Genomic DNA, 17,698 nt, shown 5'->3' with positions numbered 1-17,698 from the left:
TCATCAGGTGTTTTTGTTGCATATGATGCCAGTATCTTCACTCTATCTTTAAAACTGAGTCCGCTACAACCTCAGGAAGATTGATATCGCAAGTTGCATTAATGCATTGAAGAAAGTACTGGTGTTTAAATGAATTTGTGTTAACACGTTAACTTTGACAGCCCTTTAATAAAGTCAATAACAACTTATCGAGCTGAAAGCATGCTTTATAATCACCAAACAATGTGTTACTAATCTCTCAAAAAATCACAGTAGTCGTTTTGAAATGCTCTTTATACTGTAAATGTACTGACTTGTCTAAAACAAAAATAAAAAATGTAACCTACCTTGACCGAGGCCTTGAGGATGTCCAGCGAGCCGTTCTCGTAGCAGACGGTTCTGGACGTGTTGCCGATCAGCTTCCCGTCCGGACTGACCCAATGTGTGGACGGCTCGGGGTCTCCGATGGACTTGCAGCGCAGGCTGACCTCCTGACCCTCCATCACAAACATCTTGGAGGTGTGGCGAGTTATCATCGGCGGCTCGCAAACAAACTCCTCCTGTTAACGGACACAAGAACAAAACATATAAGTCACCGTATTTACATTTATACTAAAGATTTAAGCTTGTGGAAAGCATTGAGAGTTCACTCCACAAACTCTATCATAAACAGCTGCAGTAAACGCGTCGCGCTACCAACAGGAGAGATGTTTATTACTTAAAGACGTACTGAGATTTAAACTGCAGATTTTGATTCACAAATAAAACAATAACAATTGAGAAAACATCAAAAGAAGAACAGTAAGTTTCTCTCTTCGCTTTGTGTTCTTCTAACAGTAGACTTTCAAAAGGAGTTCAATTGTGTGCACATGAAGATTAAGTGAGTTTTTTCAGCCCCTTGCAATATTTAAAACCCACCCACTGGCACCTAAGCCAGAATAAAGCCAGCCAAAACCCTGGTGGAGTATTATTGCTAGGCCATGCAGGGCCTGCCAGGGCTTACAGGACTTACTCATCATTCCTAGCACTCAGTGCATCTGCGAACCTTTTTCTGGGTCCTTCTTGGGTCTCGTTATCAGCAGAGAAGATTTGTGACCTGATGACCGCCGGGCTGTATCTTCAAATTCAGCACTCCAGCCTTTCACTCTGGTATTACATTCTAACCCTCGATTGCACCTGTGAAAGCTCACAGTAAAAAGGCCGTGATTGAACTGAAGCTGCTCCCAGATGTGTGGAAGTGTGAAAGTATGTGAAGGAGGGAAAAGCGTGCTCATCTGGTAGTTAACCCTCAAAGTCCAACCGGCGTCAACTTTTCTTTCCATTTCATGAGAATTTAACCTCTTGGATTTTTGACTTTTCCGTCGCTGGAGGAGAAGCAGCGCTGCAGATGCCATAAACAGCCGAGCAGCTTTCATCGATTTCAAAGCAGGTATTCCCTTGGCGGCTGATGGCTAATGCCTGACCGCTGATGGATGCAGTGGAGGCTCTCTCTGTCCTTGCAGTGGGAAAGAGGCTATTAACTCTGTGCGTATTAATATGCCCAGGCACTTTGGTGACACGGAGGTCTCAGGATCGACCTCTTTACAAGGCTAATCCTCTTATAGTGATCCCACAACACCTCTCTGAGGGACGTCCACGACTATTACTCGAGGTGAGGCAAAGGTCTGTACATCATCCTCTCTGAGATGATACCAATTAATCCCATCTTTATCTCACGGTGCACCTCCACTTATCATGGACGCTCTCAAACAGCCAACAGAGGGGGTCGGCTCCTGAAGATCTCCAGGTGAGGCGAAACCCTCTACATCATCCTCTCTGAGGGGTAACGTCCTGAACCTGAACCACTTCATTCCGTTATCTCTCCAAGTATCAGTATAGCTCCGCTTGCCTATACAAGTAGTTTCCCAGCAGGTGGAGAACAAATCTCTCAGCGGCTCCTTGACCTTTAGACTCACACCATCTAACTGCAATATGTAGCAACAACACATCTGCACTGGTTTGGCTTTGCACAATTTGAGCTGCTCTATAATAGCTTTTTATAGCTGTCGGCTTTTATAATATGGCAGAAATGGATCATAGACAGATCAACAATATTACAACGTTCCATAGTAATAATACAATCATAATACAATCTATATGGTCTAAAGTGCTTGGTGCATTCAGGGCGTGTCGCACTCTATTTTTGCTAGTTAAACGGCGCATAATTTGGGCGCAATGTAAGGAACAAGGGGCAAAGAGTTGTATTTATGGCGCCTTCAAATGGGGTCGTGTTTACGGTGTTTACGAGTTGGGCCCATATGAACGCCCCCCTCACGTTATATTCACGACCTCGGAAGTGGAACGTTTCTGAACTTTCCGAGTTCACGACTTATTTTGACGTATTTGCTGACGTTTTCAGAAAATGCGGAGCCCATAGAAGTTCATTTTCCGGTGCATAATAAGTTAATATATATTGTAATTTTTAGTCGTATGTTGTTTTTCTTGGTAATTTTATAGTATGTCTGAGAAACAATGTTGATATTCCCAATGGCCTCATCATCATGCATTTCCTGCATTATGTCACCCGCTTGCTAAATTGTTAGCCTCTGTGGCTTCTAGACGCAGATAGTAACGTTAATATTGCCGTTGCTTAGCAGACGACTTAACCACTGGAACGCCACGCATATCGTGTACACAACTTCCCATGTTGTAAACACAAGCTCACCAGTTTCATTTGAAGGCACCATTAGTCTCTTAATTAATCAAAGGTGTGTTTTGGGCGTAACATGAATTAAGCCAATCAGAGTGTCATCTCCAATCCCCTTTAAAAGCCAGGTGCACCTGCACCTTGATGCAGAAGCGAGCAGTTTTCTGCAATGGAAATATTTTTGAAAGGCTAAACGCTAACAAATATAGATTGGAGCAGAGTATTTTGTGAGATAAAAACATGTTGATGTGAATTTTGGAAATGATCACATCTATCTTTTTTTCAATAAATGTTGACTTTTGGACTTAACGACGTTTGGAGTTATTGGAAATGTTTGAATCACACGAGTCTGTAACAATCCTACGCAGCCACCACTGGAATCTAATTCTACAAAATAGTATAACACTCATATTATCAGTGGAGCCTGATCTGTATCTGCAACTTTGCAGAAATACCAGGCTCAAACAGAATGAATAGACATGCGGGGAACATGTTGATTTAGAATTTGAATGTCAGCATTGTTAATGCTGCTCCTTGTTAAATGAACCAATAAATACATATGTGCATAAAGATCAAACACGGGACCACGTGTGCTTGTTTTTGCCTCTTATGGCTTAATTGTACCCTAAACTCTATGATCTTAAACTAGATCCTGGGTATTTGCTGAGACATAAACCGGAGCCTCTCATGTTCCCCTCTCTGTGTCTTCTAACTCTACAATGATATAAGGAATAAATACATAATGCAATGTCGTGGTTCTGATGCTTTTTTTGCATATCAAACTCCATGACTCCACAGTTCCACCAGAAGGTTCACTCCTCTGTGACACCGACCATCTGGCCGGCTCAAGTGTCCTTGAGAAAGACAGTGATGGTGCATCCACATGAGGGCTGAAAGTTGAGACAGCGAACAAACACACTACGCTGCAGGGTTTAGTAGATTATGATGCTAAACACACAGAATGCAATTTCTATGACCAACATGTTTAAATCATACATTTTTTAGGCGACAGAGTTAGCCAGCTAATGATGACTCGGGGCTCCTGTTATCAAGAAGTACAATATTTGTGTTATTATTCTCACAAAAGGTAACAAGATCAACCAGAGGCCACTTTAGCTGACCTCTGTTTAAATACTTTAATAGTCGTATTTATCAAAGCAGGCTCAGGCCTGAAAGAAATCTCTAAATATACATTTTCCCGGAGAGACCTTTAAGCAGCTGCAGGTCCAAATGATTTCTGTAACTACGATCTTTAACTGTAACCTTTAACCATGAAAACAGAATCAACCCTGTCGCCAGAAAAAAAATTGGCATTGCACGTTTCTGCAAACCACGGAAACCTTACATGTTGATGTTTCTGAACCCAAAGTATGTTTCATAAATATGTTTCATATCAGCCACATATCACGCTTGCAGAAACTCACAATGCCACGTGGTTAACGTTGTGAAATGGTTGGTTAGGTTTAGGCAACAAAACTACTTGCTTGAGGTTAGATCATGGTTTGTGTTAGAATGATAATTGAAGAACTTAACGGAAGAACTTAACGGAAGAACTTAACGGAACAACGTGACGGAGCAACGTGACGGAGTAACGTGACGGAACCAAGTGACGGAACAAAATGACGGAACGAAGTGATGAGACAACTTGACGGAGCAACGTGATGGGGCAACGTGACGGAACCAAGTGACAGAACAAAATGACGGAACAAAGTGATGGAACAACTTGACGGAACAACTTGATGGGACAACGTTACGGGACAACATTACGGGACAACATTACGGGACAACATTACGGGACAACTTGACGGGAGAACGTGATGGATTAACGTAACGGAGCACATAACGGAGCAACGTAACGGAGCAACGTAACGGAGCAACGTAACCAAATAAAGTAACGAAACAACATAACGAAACAACGTAACGAAACAACGTAACGAAACAACGTAACGAAACAACGTAACAAAACAACGTAACAAAACAACCGTTCTTATGTAATGTTACATGACATTACAATGTTACGTAACAAGCATAAAATCATTGTTTACTCCTGGTTTCACCCGGGTCATGAACAGCGGTCTCTGGGGAGAAAGTCCTGCCTTTGTTTGACCCCTCCCATCCACCCTAAGTGGACTTTCTTGCTTGTTATACTCATTATTATACCACGTGAGTTTCAATAACGGTCGCTCGATATACTACGTCACTTGCTCTGACCGGATGTGAAAACATCGACATTCAACGTATTGCCGGTTTGCAGAAACATACAATGCCAATTATTTTTATTTTTCTGGCGACTGGGCTGACAGGAAATACTTTATTGATCTCAAAGTTGGTCAAAGTTTCATTAACGTTCTACATCAGTGTTCAGCATAAACAAGAATACAAGTGTTTCAGCTTTAAATTAGTTGAACTCAATGATGTCGACCAAAGATATTTATCACATTTTAAATTTGGTGTCCATGGTGTAATTGTGATAATGCACACAGAGGTGTTCCATTATAGAAAATAATGGATCCTTTGCCCTTAGTCCATTGTTTTCCTTATATCTGGACACTTTGTTGTGCATCACTGTATCCTTATGTTTCTTATGCACTGTAAACTCTGACTTTCTGACAGTATTACGTGGGTTTTATGACATGCTATTACTGCAGCAGCTTTAACGAACCTCTCTGATGGTCCAGAAGTATTTGCCGGCCAGGTCTTTAGGTGAAGCGCAGGTCTCCAGGTCGTCCTCTCGGGTCAGTCGGCGGAGCCAGACCAGCTCACAGTTACAGTGCAGAGGGTTCCCACCGAAACTCAACACCAGCGCCGTGAGAGGAGAACCCTTCATCTTAGCGTACACCGGGATCCGCAGGAACAACGGGTCTGGAGGAATCTTCTTCAGCTTGTTGGACGTCATGTCCAGTCTGGTGAAGGGAGATAGAGACGCAGCGAGAGGGATCAGTCTATAACTGTACTTTCATTTTAAGGCATGTCGTGGGCAGGGAAGGGGAACTGTTGAATTGTTTAAACAATCAACACACTTTTTTAAAGTTTGCTTGGCAGCATGTGGAGTTCAGAAAAAAGGACGACATCACATCAACTTATTGAATCTGAATCATTTGATCTGTTTTAAATGTAGTTAATACTGTAAGGGTTAAATCAGCAGCAACTAAACTTGGTTTGGATTCTTGAAGACGTTTCACTTCTCATCCAAGAAGCTTCTTCAGTTCTGGCTGAAACTGAAACCAGAAGTGAAGAAGCTTCTTCTTCTTCTTTGTTCTATTAGACTATGTTCTAAATAGATATATGCACCCAGCCCTACACTGCAAATCAAACTGTTAAACAGTCGAAGGGCTGAAGCTAGCGTTGAAGACACCAAGGTCACTTGTTTCTTCCTGGAAAGTATTAGAAGACAACTTGAAAGTAGTTTGCATGCCACAGTTTCACAGATAAAACACATGGTGGATGTTGAATGCAGATTCTGTTACACAGAATATACTTTGACTGTTTTAGGCAAAAAACAAAAATCAACTAATCAACCAATTTCTTGAATTTAAACTAAACAAATAGATTTAGAATTGGTGAACCGGTGCTTTATAGACAACAGCCGCTGTTGCCATTTTGGACTTAAAACGCCCATGAGTCTGTGTGTAGAGAGATGTCTTTCTCAACTTTGCATGATCCCATGGACAAACTTCACTGTCTTTTAGAGGCTGTAGCAGGTTTTAGAGCTAGAGTGAAGGTAGATATAGAATAAACAATCTATAAAACCTAAAGAATCCATCAGTACCAACCATGTCATGCTAGCTTGTCGGGAAGGAGGTTAAATAACGCTCCAAAGTTAAGTGCTACATTTTGGCGAGGAAAATCTGGCATGGCCATTATCAAAGGGTTCCCTTGACCTCTGATCTCAAGATCAGTGAATGTAAATGGGTTCTATGGGTACCCATGAGTCTCCCCTTTACAGACATGCCCACTTTATGATAATCACATTTTTTTTTTAAATGCAGTATAAATGTGTTATTGTCTTCTATTCTAAAATGGTGTATTTGAATATTTCTGCATCCTGGGGTCCTTAAACAGTCTTGTCATTCCATAAATTGTGTCTCACCGTAAAGCTGAGACTCTTGTGGATCCAATGAGCCCAACTGTATTCATGTGTGATGATGTTAGTCCCCATAGGAGACATTTCATTGTAGTGAGACCATTTTTTAAAACCTCACTGTATAAAATGGATAATCTGCAGGTTCCAGCTTTCAGATGATGTACACCACTTCTATGTGACATCAACTGTTGACCTAAAGACCCACTATACCCCCCTAAAAAGACAAAGACAGGTCTATTGTGGGTCTCAGAGGGTTAAAGTAGAACTACATAGGATTGCGGTTGAGGGAAACTGGGCTCACACTGAAAGTCAATCATACTTCATCACATAATAACATCAGACCAATGGGATCCAACCGTGAACACATATTCCAGGGTGTTATTTTTTGTCATTTGGCCTCGGCACCCTCTCTGGGAATTGAACAGTAATTTGCTGGCCAAAACATTGGACCTGATGACTGGTAATAATGCCAGCGGTTCAAACATTCACCGTCGTCAGCAACAAACACGGGAAAGTCTATCCCCTCCCCCCCGCCAAAGTCCCTCCAGAAAACACTCGACAACAGCGATGACTTAACAAGAAGTTAATAGCTGTTGAGAGCAGCGAGCAGAGCTGCACTTTACACATTTCAATTATGTTACTTCATGGGCAGCAGCCTTGTGGTGTGTGTTCATTTTGTGAGTGTGTGTGTGTGTGAGTGAAACGCTCACTCGTGCACATGGACAAATTCAGAGTTACACCAGCTGGTCCAGAAGTTTTGTGTCTCCGGGGCAGAAATAACCCATTACAGCCTTTTTAATAAATGCAGGAGTGTTTATCAGGAACCTGGCTGCTTCTCTGTCTGCCAGTCGCTGCGACATAAATTGAAATTGATTACTATTAATGGGGTTCAAATGTTACTCTGTGCCAGGAGAGTAAAATGACTCAGTGCACTCATGCAAACACATATAATAAGAAGAATTCTTTACTTGTAAAAACACAAAAGGCCAAACTAGAAGTCCTTTACGGGGGCCGAGGCCAGGAACAATGAAACACTAAACAAGTAAAACATAAATAGGAAACAACCTCACTTTAATTAGGCAGGTGTCACCGGTTAAACAGCTCTCCCGTCAGCTCCATTGCCTTTATACATTCACGCAATGTTGTTTCGCCATCTTGGTCTTTGGCCGGACGTAGTCCCACGTGTCTACTTCCTCTAACTTCTCCAAGGAGGTCTCTAGCTCTCCCGTCAGCTCCGTTCTCTTTATCCATCCATGGTCAGCTCCATCGGGGCCGTTTCAATGCATTTAACAGAAATGTCAGTATATGGGTGCTCTACAGTCGTAGCGTCGGCCCATTTGACCACGGAGACGAGAGCGACGGCCGGCTCGACCGCCACGTTACCGTGATACGATAACGTTTCCTGTCCGTGACAGAGTTAGCATGCAGCTTTAGCTGTGATGTCTAGCTCTGCTTTTCCTGTCAATGTGTGAAACCCAAAGTGTTTCCATCCTTTACTGGATGTGTAGTGTTTACCACGCTGGATTTAAAACATGAGGGTGCAGGTCGTATCCACGACAACACTCCAACGTTTTCTACTTTCTCGTTTCAGCTCGCTGAGGTTTGTTTTGGTTGACGGATACGGAACGGATATAACATCACGTTACTCAGACTACAACAATAAAAGCGGTAACTTCCTTCTACCTCAACATAGACTGAAAATGAAGCAAATATATCGATTCTGGCATTAAATAATCTATTTCTAAATTGTTTCTAAATGTTTGGAGAGTCTGTGTCAATAATAAGAACTTCAGATTTGCCTGAATTTGTCTTTTGTGTGTGAATATGTGCTTTCACGCTTCCAGACGGTCTTTGAAACAGAGCAGCAGAGCAAAGATGAGCTCAGCAGAGGAGCAGTCGGAGGTCACTGGTACAAATCCCCATTCTGTTCGGGAGTCGGTAAAGGCTGTAACATTCACCATCATCTACTATCGACGTGCCCTCAGGCAACGTGCCGAAACCCCCCCGGCAGCTCCAGTGGAGCTGCAGTACCGACCTGGTCGTACCGGGCACCTCCCAGCGAGCGGAGCTTTAAAAGCTCCATTAAAGTGAGGCCTGACATGGAGGGATCTGCTCTGTGATTTCAGTTCAGGTCCTTGCCGCCTAAAGCTTCAGTTTTATGTCTAATTGCTTTGAAAATCAATGAAATGTAAAAGCAGCTCATCAGGGGGGACCAATACAGTTCAACATAACATAACTCAAAATGGTTTATTTTAACTCTGATGCTTCAGTCTAAACAAATATCCCCTTTTAAAGAGATGCATGCATTCAAATATGTTTTTGTCTCTGGGACATTTAGAGTTCATGTGCAGAATCGGTTGCTGCTTTTATGAATATTCTTCCAGTATTAATTATCCCCATTTATTACGCAACAGAGTATTTGTTTTCTTCATATATGTCAGTGAGGCTCGCCCACAGCTCCTGAGGTTGTGGGGTAACATGACCCTGTTTGTTTCACAGAATAGGAATAACATTTTAGATTCATTCAATGTTTGATATATTTTACATAAAGAGCGTTATATGCACGGTAAATTACAGTGTTCAAACTACAAACTACTTCTGGGGGAGCCCCTATTGTTGAGGGTTTTTTAGGGGCGGTGAGTTTATGAGAGCTTGTTTGAAGAGAAACTGCGTATGTGGTTTGGTGAAAGTAGCTGAGGTTGCATCACACAGAGCATGTGCTGTAAGACTGTGAGTTAAAGGAGGCCATAAACATCCATCAGGCTATAAACACAGCTAGAGCTGTACATTATATCAGACCTCAGTGCACTCAGACGTACTGTACTGGTGAGGTAGTCTGTCTTGGTCCAACAAGGCCATGGTCAGAGTGTTTGGGTTTCTACTGACAGACCAACATGTGCTGGCCTACTGTAGTACTGTACCTGTAAGTGCACTGGAATGGACCTGGAAGTGTTGGAGAACTGCATGGCATTTATTTTGAAGGCCAAAGGAAACAGGAAGGTGCTAAATACAAACACATCTCTTTGCATTTCTGGTGTAACGCTCCCTCTCTCTGAAGTGTGACCACGTGATCCTGACCTGGCCAGTTTGTGCAGGTTGGAGAAGATTCCCTCGGGGACGTTCTCTATGAGGTTGTGGTCGAGGCTGAGGGTGTTGACGCTGACCAGCAGGGCGATGGTGTCCCAGGGGATGTCCACCAGGTTGTTGTAGCTCAGATCCAGGTCCTCCAGAGTCTCCAGGAAGTCCTGCATAGGGGGGCAGAGACTGTGAGAATAATCAAAGATTCAAACTTTTACTGTTTCTTCAACATTAAAAGCATCTTTAACTCACAGAAAGCATTATTGTAACATGGATCAATAAATGATACATAATTCACCTGTGCTCATACTGTCATTAATACTGCACATATACTGCACATGTCAAGAATTACTCATATTTCATTTTTATTTATACTATTCTTGCTTTTATATTAGGGCTGTCAATCAATTAAAATTCGTATTAGATAGTTTATCAAGAGGGAGATTTGTCAAGTATTTAATACTTTTTTCAACATGGGAGTGGGCAAATATGCTGCTTTATGCAAATGTATGTATATATTTATTATTGTAAATCAATTAACAACACAAAACAATGACAGATATTGATCCAGAAACCCTCACAGGTACTGCATTTAGCATAAAACAATATGCTCCAATCATAACATGGCAAACTGCAGCCCAACAGGCAACAACAGCTGTCAGTGTGTCAGTGTGCTGACTTGACTATGACTTGCCCTAAACTGCATGTGATTATCATAAAGTGGGCATGTCTGTAAAGGGAGACTCGTGGGTACCCATAGAACCCATTTACATTCACAGATCTGGAGGTCAGAGGTCAAGGGACCCCTTTGAACATGGACATGACAGTTTTTCCTCGCCAAAATTTAGCATAAGTTTGGAGCGTTATTTAACCTCCTTCACAACAAGCTAGTATGACATGGTTGGTGCTGATGGATTCTTTAGGTTTCATATTTTCATATGATACCAGTATCCGACTTTTCTTCTGCCTTTCTTTCAGACATTTTCTGGACTTTTTTTTTTAATTTGTTTTGTAATTTTTGGGAAAAGTTTCTGACATTTTTCGAACATTTTTCTGACTTTTTTTCGGACATTATTTCGGACAAAACCCCTCACACATTCACATATCTGGAGGTCAGAGGTCAATGGACCTCCTTGAAAGTGTCCACGACAGTTTTTCCTCACTAAAATGTAGAGTAAGTTTCGGAGCGTTATTTAACCTCCTTCCTGACAAGCTAGTATGACATGGTTGGTACCAGTGGATTCATCAGGTTTTCTAGATTCATAGGATACCATTATATTTACTCTAGCTTTAAAACTGAGCTCGCTGCAACCTAAAAATTGCAAGTTGCATTAATGCATTCAAGAAATTAGTGGCGTTAAAACCAATTTGCGTTAACGCGTTATTATCACGTTAACTTTGACAGCCCTACTTTATATTTAACACACATAATAGATCTCACTTCTCAGAATTTTATATTTACTTATTTATACTGCAGTTATACATTTTTACATATTTCTTATATTTCTAATTTCCTGTTTTTATCATATTCATATTTCTCAACATATATTGTGCAGCCTTATGTACATCATTTACACGTTACATACTCCTTTATTTCTATTTTTCTTACATTTCATGATGCTTTTATATAAAGAGCAACTGGAACGTCCCAATTTCCCCTCAGGGATCAATAACGTATTTCTGATTCTGATTGCCGAAACAAACAAAAAACACCACCTCCCCCCCAAAATGATGGGCTTTAACGCCTTCTTAATGTTTTCTTATCCAAAACAGAAAAAAGACAGACGTATTGAAGAAAATTGAAATTGAGGGTTGGATGGACAGAGATAAAGGTAGTAAAGGAATAAAGGGAGAAGAAAGACAGATAAATCTAGTGGAAGAAAGGAGGAGGAGAGGGAATAACAGAGAGAGATCAATTACCCCGGTCAATGTTGTGCACTCAAAACATGTTGTTTTCTCTAATTGCCTCCATAGAACTCTCACAATCAGTGCACTGTTGAAATGCCACGAGTCAGCACACATTACAATGAGCAAAATACAAAGAGGGAAACAGAGAGGGGGGGAGGACTAACAGGAAGGAGAGCGATAACAGCCTGTTGATCAGCCAAAGCGTTGTTGTCGTGGCTGTAATTGCTCTCATATTTCACACAATCGGGACACTGTCTGAATGTCACAACGCCTCGGCTCTCATTACAATAATCTCTGCTTTACTGCTTCCTGAACAAAGAGGAGCTCATTTTCTTAACGACAAAGGAAACTTTAAAGAGCTGTGAGGAGGAGGTTCAAAGAGCTCTGTGAGCGGAAAATCTCTCCTAAATGGCCCCAAAAAACTCATCAACGCCGTTCTCTCTCCAGAAAAAGAAAACGGCTGAAAATGACTGGTGTTTACGCTCCGATTCAGAGAGGATGGAGCGTCAACAGCCAACAGCCCTCATGAACAAACTAAATAGGTTGTTTGTCAGTCAAAATAAGTGTTGAATATGAGTCATATCATAAAAGTGTTTTCTGCTCTGCCACCCCTTTTTGCTAAAGGCTAAAGTCCAGAGGCAAGATTTTAGCTGCTGCTCGCTACCGGGTTCTCAATCAGTGTTATTTTTGTGCATACAGAATTGACATATAGCCTCTTAACCTGCTTATAATATAGCTACCATATTGACCTTGATTGTGAGAAACCCTCTTTTTATCCAAGACTCCTTTTGTGAAGAAGATTTTTTAAAGATCAAACATTTTTTTCTAATAAAGCAAGAATTAAATCTAACAAGCACCGATCAGCCAAAACATTCAGACCTCTGACAGGTGAAGTGAATTACATTGATTATCTGGTTACCATGGCACCTGGCAGTGGGGGGGGGGGGGATATATTAGACAGCAAGTGAACATTTTGAACTTTTTGTTGGAAGCAGAATAAATGGGCCAGCGTAAGGATGTGAGTGACTTTGACGAGGGCCAAATAGTGCTGGCTAGACGACCGGGTCAGAGCATCTCCAGAACTGCAGCTCTTGTGGGATGTTCCCGGTCTGCAGTGGTCAGGACCTACCAAAAGTGGTCCGAGGAAGGAGAACCGGTGTACTGGCGACAGGGTCAGACCCGAGGCTCATTGATGCACGTGGGGAGCGAAGGCTGGCCCGTGTTGTCTGATCCAATAGAAGAGCTACTGGAGCTCAAACTGCTGGAAAAGTTCATGCTGGTTCTGATAGAAAGGTGTCAGAACACACAGTGAGGAGCAGTTTGTTGCGTACGGTGCTGCGTAGCCAGAGACCGGTCAGGGTGCCCGTGCTGACCCATGTCCACCACCAAAAGCGCCTACAATGGGCACGTGGTGAGCATCAGAACTGGACCACGGAGCGATGGAAGAAGGTGGACCGGTCTGATGAATTTTCTTTAACATCATGTGGATGGCAACGAGTTGGAGGTGTTGACTCGGCCTCCAAATTCTACAGATCTCGATCCGATCAAGCATCTGTTGGATGTGCTGGACAAACAAGTCCGATCTAAATATATCCTCCTCAGTTCTTGTTTCACTCGGCCTGCTGTTAACCCTCAGAAAATGATGGTGGATCATCTGACTGGCATTAACTTTGCCGTCGTTTGAAGGCCGTTGCAGGTTTCAGGTTTTAAGAAAGTAGACACTCTGTGGTATCATACGAATCGTGAGATTGTGATGAATCTGTTGATACCATACATGTCATGCTAGCTTACTGGGAAAGGGGCTAAATATCTGTCTTTACCACAAAGGTAATGCAAACAAACTGAATTTCATTTCATTTCAATTAGAGGTTCTGCTTTTTGTTTAATCTTAGTTGTATTCATGATCTACATAGAGAACTTAACTAAAAGCAATACAATCTGTGTAAATGGTATCTGAACAATGAGGAGGCAGGAGGGAGAGATGAAGGGATGAAAGCCAGAGAAAGAGAGAGAAGGTGAAATGGACGGAGAGGGCAGAGTTTCAGAAGGTCCGGCCCATTAGTGGGTTCAGAGTTCATGTCTCTCTTCATGAAAGTCCTGCAGAGGTCTGAGAGGCGGTCCTAAGGGGACACTTTGGTGCTTTTAATGAGCAGACAGGGGACAGCATCACTTAATGGAAAGGGGAACACAGTTTATTTCAAAAGGGGGTCCGGCTGAGCAGAGGAGGCCGGCATGGCTGGCTGGTTCTGTTGGACTTCAGAGCCATTTCCACACTTGACCCCTCAGCGCCACAACTAGTGTGAAGAGCTTTAATTGACTTTGCAATAACTTTTCATAACTTAAGAATCCTGACAAATCCATCTCTGAACGTTCGGGTGATGAACAGCACCGATACAGAACATTCTCTCCTTGAACTGAACTTTAAATTGATTTTGGTCCTTTTCAGGGCAATTACTTCATTACATTATGAAATACTAAATTCATGTTACCCAAACTCAATTTGTAGCAAGAACCATGTCTCCATATTACATTCTTAGTAATGTGTTTTACTTTTAATACTTCAGTACATTTGACTTCTGATCTTTTATTTAGCCCGATTCTCATTCTAAATTCAGGACTTTTATTTCTACATTTACTTAAGTAGAACATCTATATACTGCCTGCTACTAACTAATTCACTCCTGATGGAGTATTAGAGTTAGTAAACCGTACCAAGGCTATCAGCGATGCGGCGGTGAGGGAGTATCACTTTATGGCCCATTAACACCAAGCGACTGCACGACGATTAACGTCTTTTATTCAATCATGGCCGGGTTGTACAGCTCTGGATCTGGATCACTGGTTCCGTGACGTCGGGTTGCATTTCTCCAAAAGTTGATTCTGTTTCAACTTTTCGCTGCGGGCTGCTAGCACGTATATACGTATATGTGCAGGTTTTTTACTAAAAACGGGAGCTAAAAATAGGCGATAGGCTCCTCTCCCATTGCTGGTAGACCAGCATGCCTTACTGTTTGTTTGTTCTCTGGTGTGTGACGTTCAACGTCACAAACATGCCAGAATACAGGGTTAGTAAACAGTGAAAATGTTACGATGGTTACCTCTTTTTTTATATCTGCTACTTGTTCAGTCTGTCTTTCAAACTCTCAAACCAGAGCTGGTGATTGTTGGAACAGTGCAAAGACTAACAAAGACGGTTTTGATGAGTTTTATTTTGTTTCGCTTTACCGCACCGTTGTGACGAAAAGAGAGCTGAGCCGGAAGGCAAAGCTCTCGATCTACCGGTCAATCTTCGTTCCTATTCTCACCTGTGGTCATGAGGGCTGGGTCAGGACCTAAAGAACTAGGTCCCCTGATGGAGCTGTTGCCCCCGCGACCCGATCCCGGATAAGCGGTTGAAGATGGATGGATATTTTGTTTCTGTCGAGTTTGAATGAAGTGTGTTTCGATGATCAGCGAGGTCAAATTGCTGTTTCTGTCAATGGAGTCTGGCGGCTTTGAGGAGAGCAGATTAATCGTATGTTTTGTACATTAATACATTATAATAATTGTCCAAATCCCTGTTTAGTTATTTATTATATATTCACTTCAACACACGTCACATAACATTGTGCTGGAAAATGGGCGTAAATTAGCGTGTCCACCCGAATATCATGTTTCCATCGCTGCCGATCAGAGCTGGAGCCGATAAATACCCGTGACTGCTGTGGAGACATTTGTCCCGGAAAAGAATGCAGATCGTGACCTTTCCCACTAAAGACAAAAGCCAGGTGTTAGTGGTGTTTTTGTCCAGTGGGAAAGGGGCTTAAGAAACCTAGTAGTAGGAGCAGTAATCGTAGTGCAGTGGTAGAGTAAGTAGTGCTACTGTAGCTGTAGTAGCAGGAGGAGTCTTAGCAGTGACAGCTGTATAGTATTAGTACTAGTTTTAGCAGCAACATCTGTACTATCTTCATTTAAACAGTCGGTCTCCAGATGTGTTTGTTTCGGTATCTTGTATTTTAAGAGTGACAGCATTCAGTTCAGATTCTAGAACGCGTTGCGTGGTTCAGGTTTAGAGTCGGTACCTGAAAGGATCCCTCCGATATGCTGTGCAGCTGGTTGTTGGCCAGGATGAGGTGCCGCAGGTTCACCAGGCCCTGGAAGTGGGAGTCGTCCAGGGAGGTGAGGCGGTTGGCGTCCAGGTGGAGAGCGTGGAGGTCCTGGAGGTCAGCGAAGGCGTACGGCCGGATCTGACTGATGGTGTTTCTGCTCAGGGTCAGGTGGATCTGGACACAAACATGAGAACCGTCTACTAAAAAACACTGGATCAACTTTGTGCCACCTCACTTTCTCCTCTTTTTATATCTCTATAAGATGATTTAATTTAATACCACCAATAATTCAGTAAGGTTTCACTTCTGTCATACACTATAGCATGGGTTAGAGTGACACCCTTTCTGTTCAGGGGAGGTCAAAGGTCAGGGTTAGCAGATGAGCCATCGCCCCGTGATAATTACAGGATGGCCTTTAAACACCAAGCCACACCGTCGCCCTTCATTAATAATGATATTAGTAATTAATACGAGAGTACAGCGGGTCAGTACAGATAAAATGGTTATACAATAAGCCTGGGCTTCATTAATAGATACTAGTACTACTGGAAAACACGGCACTGAGGTCGGGAGCTGCTAGATACGTCCACATGGAATACATTGATGTGAAGATGCAGAAATATATTCTATTAACACCTGAGAAAAGGTCAATCAACACCCACACGGTTGTAAACCTGCTTTGGAGAATCGCTGTGATCATCTGTAACGCTCGCCGCCAAATGACTAAAAAAGCTCATTTCCCACGTCGCTCTGTGTGAGCAAACATCATCTGTACTGTTGTGAGAGGAAACTTATCCTCCAAACACTAAAGGAAGTCTCCAGCTGTGATGAGTGTCACTTCTTGGCGTTTGAATATCATGTTGGTATTTCTGCTGAAGCCTCTCCAGCTCCGTGAAGACATCATAGATTCCACCTCAGTCAATATGTTGTGTTGGGAAGGAGCAGATGTTCTTAATGTTTTCTGCGTTCAGTGTGGAATAAACATGAAACTCTCTTCAGTGTGTTTACATGTTCCTGACGGCACTGAGAGACGAGCAGGTTTTTTTTAATCAGACGGCTGAATGCTTGAAAAAATCTTCCTCGGATATTATCACACTCATCACTCATCATCGTCTGTGGAGCTCGGCTCGTTCCTCAAGTTATTCTGAAGTCAAGTGATGCAATTTACTCTTCTGGAGTACCCACTTCGCTCAGCCTTCCTCGTGCACTTACGCTTCAAATAGTGACGTCCTACATATCCCAGAATGCCTTCTGATAGCTTCTGCTTACACATGAGGGTTTTAATTTAGTGCAGGTGAAGAAAACATATTTACTGCAAGAGAACTAAAGGAAATAGATATGTTTAAGGTTCTGTGAAGACACGTCTTAGAGACAAAACAGAACTTTAGCATCACAATAGCTGCAGTTCTCAGCCCCCGATGACGAGTAGAACTGCAGATGTTGACCGGTGAACACTGTTTGGCAAAGGCTCGTCAATCATTTTAGGATGCAACACATTTTTGAGTCCAGAAGTTAAAGGAAAGGTTGTGATGTTTTGACATTGGGTGGAATAAATTACTTGCTTGTAAATTATATGAATCCAAAAAAGAGGCCACCTGACCACAAACTATTGAGGCCGAAAATACTCTTTTAAATTTAAGTTTTTTGTTTTTACAATATCTGCACAGGGAAAATATAATAACAGGTGAATGTCAAGGTAAAGGCAAATAAAAGATGCTTTCTTCGCTTTCTACGCATAATCACCGTTAAGAACATCAGTCACATCGTTTAGCTTTCACTTATACATTATGTCACTTAAAAGCAGACTTTATAAAGTGCTTGTTGATGCGGTAGCCTCCTGGCAACCACAGAAACAAAACAGTTTGACCATATCCG

General features: G+C 42.2%; 1 protein-coding gene across 3 annotated transcripts in view; it reads right to left on the bottom strand.

Moving 5' to 3' along the window:
- Nucleotides 1-17,698, bottom strand: part of si:cabz01090165.1 (uncharacterized protein LOC100333421 homolog) — a 398,220-nt gene that overhangs the window by 42,655 nt on the left and 337,867 nt on the right. For all 3 annotated transcript variants that reach the window (XM_037776323.1, XM_037776324.1, XM_037776325.1), the window contains exons 7-10: nucleotides 15,797-15,997; nucleotides 9,828-9,994; nucleotides 5,328-5,568; nucleotides 327-539 (exon numbers count right to left, since the gene is read on the bottom strand). In XM_037776323.1, the coding sequence (XP_037632251.1) occupies nucleotides 327-539; nucleotides 5,328-5,568; nucleotides 9,828-9,994; nucleotides 15,797-15,997 (822 nt within the window). The remainder of the gene's footprint in view (nucleotides 1-326; nucleotides 540-5,327; nucleotides 5,569-9,827; nucleotides 9,995-15,796; nucleotides 15,998-17,698) is intronic.

This window comes from Sebastes umbrosus, chromosome 7 (assembly GCF_015220745.1).
Source record: "Sebastes umbrosus isolate fSebUmb1 chromosome 7, fSebUmb1.pri, whole genome shotgun sequence".
Lineage (NCBI taxonomy): Eukaryota > Metazoa > Chordata > Actinopteri > Perciformes > Sebastidae > Sebastes > Sebastes umbrosus.
This window is presented reverse-complemented; position numbering and strand designations above follow the sequence as displayed.